This window comes from Trematomus bernacchii, unplaced genomic scaffold, assembly GCF_902827165.1.
Source record: "Trematomus bernacchii unplaced genomic scaffold, fTreBer1.1, whole genome shotgun sequence".
Lineage (NCBI taxonomy): Eukaryota > Metazoa > Chordata > Actinopteri > Perciformes > Nototheniidae > Trematomus > Trematomus bernacchii.
The window spans coordinates 21,700,745-21,704,517 of record NW_022988043.1 but is presented as its reverse complement, the minus strand read 5'-3'; the positions used below and the strand labels follow the sequence as shown (position 1 = coordinate 21,704,517).

The window sequence follows — 3,773 nt, the reverse complement described above, 5'->3', positions numbered from 1 at the left end:
GAAGCAGCCCACAAATACACACTGTCATTATTTCCCACACAGGACTGCACATAGACACATTTTCAGGCAATGTTTGTGTGTGTGTTCTGATATTTATTAGGAAGCGACGGCTCCTTTAACCTCGCCCATCGACCGCCCAGCGCTCCCATTACGGCTGACTGGGGTGTCCACAGGGAGAGAGAATGTGAGTGTGTGTTTGTCTTCAAAGTGGAATCTTTAAAAGGCTATAGGGTGTTTCTTGGAGTGTTTATGAGCTGAAACCTCCCTGTGAGCTATTTAAGGTTCATTTATCCAATCCGACGCTCTCCACTGAAATGAGTTGTTGTTCAAAGAAACAGTGTGTTTTATTTCTACATCATTTAAAGAGGTCCTTTATGATTGTTGTGCTTTACCCTCTCCTGTAGTGTGTTGTATAGGATTTGTGCACATGTCAATCCCAATGAGCCTCCATTGGACTCTTTTGTTTACTTCTGTAACATAGTGACATCACTACGTTACACTTCTATTGGCTAGCACTCCAACATATTGTACGTGATAGGCTAAGGGACAGGACATCTCTTAGTGGTTGACCAATCACAACAGAGCCGGCCAGCTAACCAATCAGAGCAGACTGGGCTCTGGTTTCAGACAGAGGGTGAAAAGAGGTGCTGCAGCACAGGCAGTATGAGAAAAATAAAGAGTTTTTTGAACATTAAAGCATGGAGACATGTCACAGTAGAGACACTACATATGAGCCTGAACATTAAAGCACGGAGACATGTCCCAGTAGAGACACTACATACTGTATGAGCCTGAACATGAGCACAAGTTGTTCTCTTTAAGAAACAGGTTTAGAACCATGAAAGAGAACATGACTGTCGATATGTAGAACACAAAATGTAGGGTTTTGCTTTTCAGTGAGGAAACCAATGTAACGGATGATTACGATGCAACGTGATAGCCTGTAACAATATGCCCAATATGCTAATAGGCTAAAGCTAATGTTGTGATTTAGGGAAAATATAAGCTAGTTAGCAAACTAAACGGTTTATTAAATAGTATGATGCTCTGCCCCAAACCCCAACAAAAAAACGAATTCTAAACCACTCAAAAGTAAGAATGCTAATTTGATAATAATACAATACATTTGCTAGTAATTGCACATTTTCTAATTTGTTAACTGGAACTATGAGATTTTTAAAGTTTCTGATTCTTCTGTTAATATACCTTTTGAATAATTGTTTCAGCTGTACTTTTGAGAAGTTTAATTTTGACTCATAAGTTAACTCGTCAAATTATACATTTTAAAGAAACTAAAGCTGTAAATGTAGTGCAGTAGAAAGTACAACATTTGAATCCGAGGTATCATGACATAGAAGTACATATCATTTCTACTAAAGCACAGCTCTTGAGTGAGTGTACTAATCAGAGGTGGAAGAAGTACTCACATCTTGTACGTAAAAGTAGAAGTACCAGAGTGCAGGAATACTCTGTTAAAGTAAAAGTCCTGCATTCAAAAATGTTACTCAAGTAAAAGTACAACAGTATTGGCATCTAAATATACTTAAAGTACCAAAAGTAGTCATTGTGCAGATTGGTCCATCTCAGAATAATATATATGATATGTTTTATAATGATTGATCATGAAAGTGTTCTCAAAGCTGGTAAAGGTGCAGCTAGTTTGAATGACTTTGTATACTGCAGGGTAGCTTGTGAAGTGTTATACTTAGTTACTTTACACCACTGGTAAGTTAGAATCCAGTACTGCACAAGATAAATGTGATAAACATGATAGCATTATAAATCAACTTGTCATAGTTAAGCCTGGATAAAAAACCTCCACGCTTACATTCACAAAAATGGTTGAGTATTAAGAGATTACATTTTTATTTATTCTTTCATCATAAATTAACCGATCAGAATTGCAACTTTATTCAATAAAAAAAATATTGAAAAGAATATCAGGTAAGCTTTCTAACAACGTTGCTGTCACATGATAAATTAAATGTATTCTTTAATTAACTTCTTTGCACCTTGTACCCTAGAAAAAGACACATCTGTTGGACATTAAAAGGTTATTTTTGGAATGTTTTTAAGTGTTTCTCCGTCACTTCCCGGGGCAGAAGGGGCAGGAGTTGTTCTTGCTGGACTGCAGCCACACCCGGATGCAGTCTCTGTGGATGGTGTGGCTGCAGCTCAGGGGGTGCCGGCTCTCTGGGTCCACGTGGTTCTGGCACACCAGGCAGGGCTTCAGAGCCCCGGCAGCCTGACCCCCGTCTGCCGCTCTCTGCGGGGGGGGTGTCGGCCTCTGGATGGGGCCCGGGGGTGCGGGCCGGCTGATGGGCCCCGGGGCCGACCTCTCGTTCTGCACCAGCTTGAAGCCCACCTGCTCGATGACCTCTTCCATGGACATGCCGGCCAGCGTGCCGCGGGAGCTCTTCACCTGTTGGAGCAGCGACGTCAGCTGAGCCCTGTTGCATTGTGGGTAGCGAGCCCCAAGCTTCTCGAGGACCTTGTCGAGTTTACCGGCGGGGGCGGAGGTGGCAGCAGCGCCGGGGGGAGGCGGGGATGGAACTGCAGGATGGACAGGCTGAACGGGAGGGGACGGGGAGAGACTGGGAGGGGGGGTCACCCTCATCTGAGCTCTGATGTGGGGCTGGAAGTGAGGCTGGGGCAGGTAGACAGGCTGGTGCATGGGTGGGAGGGAAGGCTGGAACTGGTGTGGGGGTGGGGGGTGGTTGTAGCGGTGGCGGAACTGGGGATGGGGAGGAAGTTGGAACGGTTGCTGGTAATAGTGTGGGTGTCTCTGGGGAGGGAAGGGTCGAATCACTGGGATTGGAGGAGGAGGGGGCATGAACTGGGGGCGGACCAGGGACTGCATCACCTGGTTAAATCTCAGGTCAGCCTGCAGGAAGAAAGAAGAGTTAGCTAGAAGTAAAGATTCAAGGCTTTACTGTCATGTGCACAGTAGCTACAGTGTAGACATGGCCATGACAAACTGAAGTCACAGGCTCCTCCAACAATGCAACATACAAATACAATTGAAATAGTGAGTCAGTCAGTAAACATTTAAACTCTGACCCGAGGGACCAAAACTTTAAAGAAGAGCGGCTCTCCACCTTGAGTATAAATATATCTATCTATTTTGGTGGGGGGTGTCTTACCATAGGGACCTGGGGCAGTGATGGCACGTTGATCCTCGGGAGGGTCTCTAGCTCCCGGCCCTGCTGCAGCTGCTGCAGAACCTCCTGGAAGCGTCCCTGGAGCTCCGCCTGGTTCCTCCGCACCAGCCCTTCCTTCTTCTCCCACTTCTGCCTCTCCTGAGGGTACTGCTGCGGGAACTCCGCCCTGAGCGTGTTCAGGTACTGGCCCACCTGGGACAGGTCACCACAGGGTCAACATTGGAACGTCGGGGTCTGGTCATAGTCTAGTTTCCAGCAATGTGAACCCGGAAATGTTGAGTACCCCAAAATGTATGATAGAAATGTAAAGTAGTGCACATGGAAACTGCAGGCTGCTAACTTGTATATGTTGGGCATGTAGGCTATAATGCTATTTAACGCAAATATGCTAATCGTGCAAATTGCCCAACATATGCAAGTTAGCATCCGCCAGTTTCTATGTGTATTTCTATCAAAAAACGTTTGTGTACTCAACATTTCCAGGTTCAGAATATGAGCTGGTAAATAGACAGTATCATTCTGAGTTCAAAGCTGAAGTCCGTACCTCTCTCAGCCAGCCCTCGATGCGGGCCATGGCGACCTCCCTCTGCTTCTCCACGGCGGAGATCTCGT

The 3,773-nt window shown here is 45.5% G+C and overlaps 1 protein-coding gene across 1 annotated transcript in view; it reads right to left on the bottom strand.

The window, feature by feature from the left end:
- Positions 1-1,849: 1,849 nt before the first annotated feature.
- The window catches only part of rnf214 (ring finger protein 214), a 6,022-nt gene continuing 4,098 nt past the window's right edge, over positions 1,850-3,773 (bottom strand). The window contains exons 5-7 of the mRNA XM_034118123.1: positions 3,706-3,773; positions 3,144-3,353; positions 1,850-2,884 (exon numbers count right to left, since the gene is read on the bottom strand). The exon at positions 3,706-3,773 is cut by the window's right edge and continues 161 nt beyond it. Coding sequence (XP_033974014.1) covers positions 2,087-2,884; positions 3,144-3,353; positions 3,706-3,773 — 1,076 coding nt within the window. The 3' untranslated portion in view covers positions 1,850-2,086. The remainder of the gene's footprint in view (positions 2,885-3,143; positions 3,354-3,705) is intronic.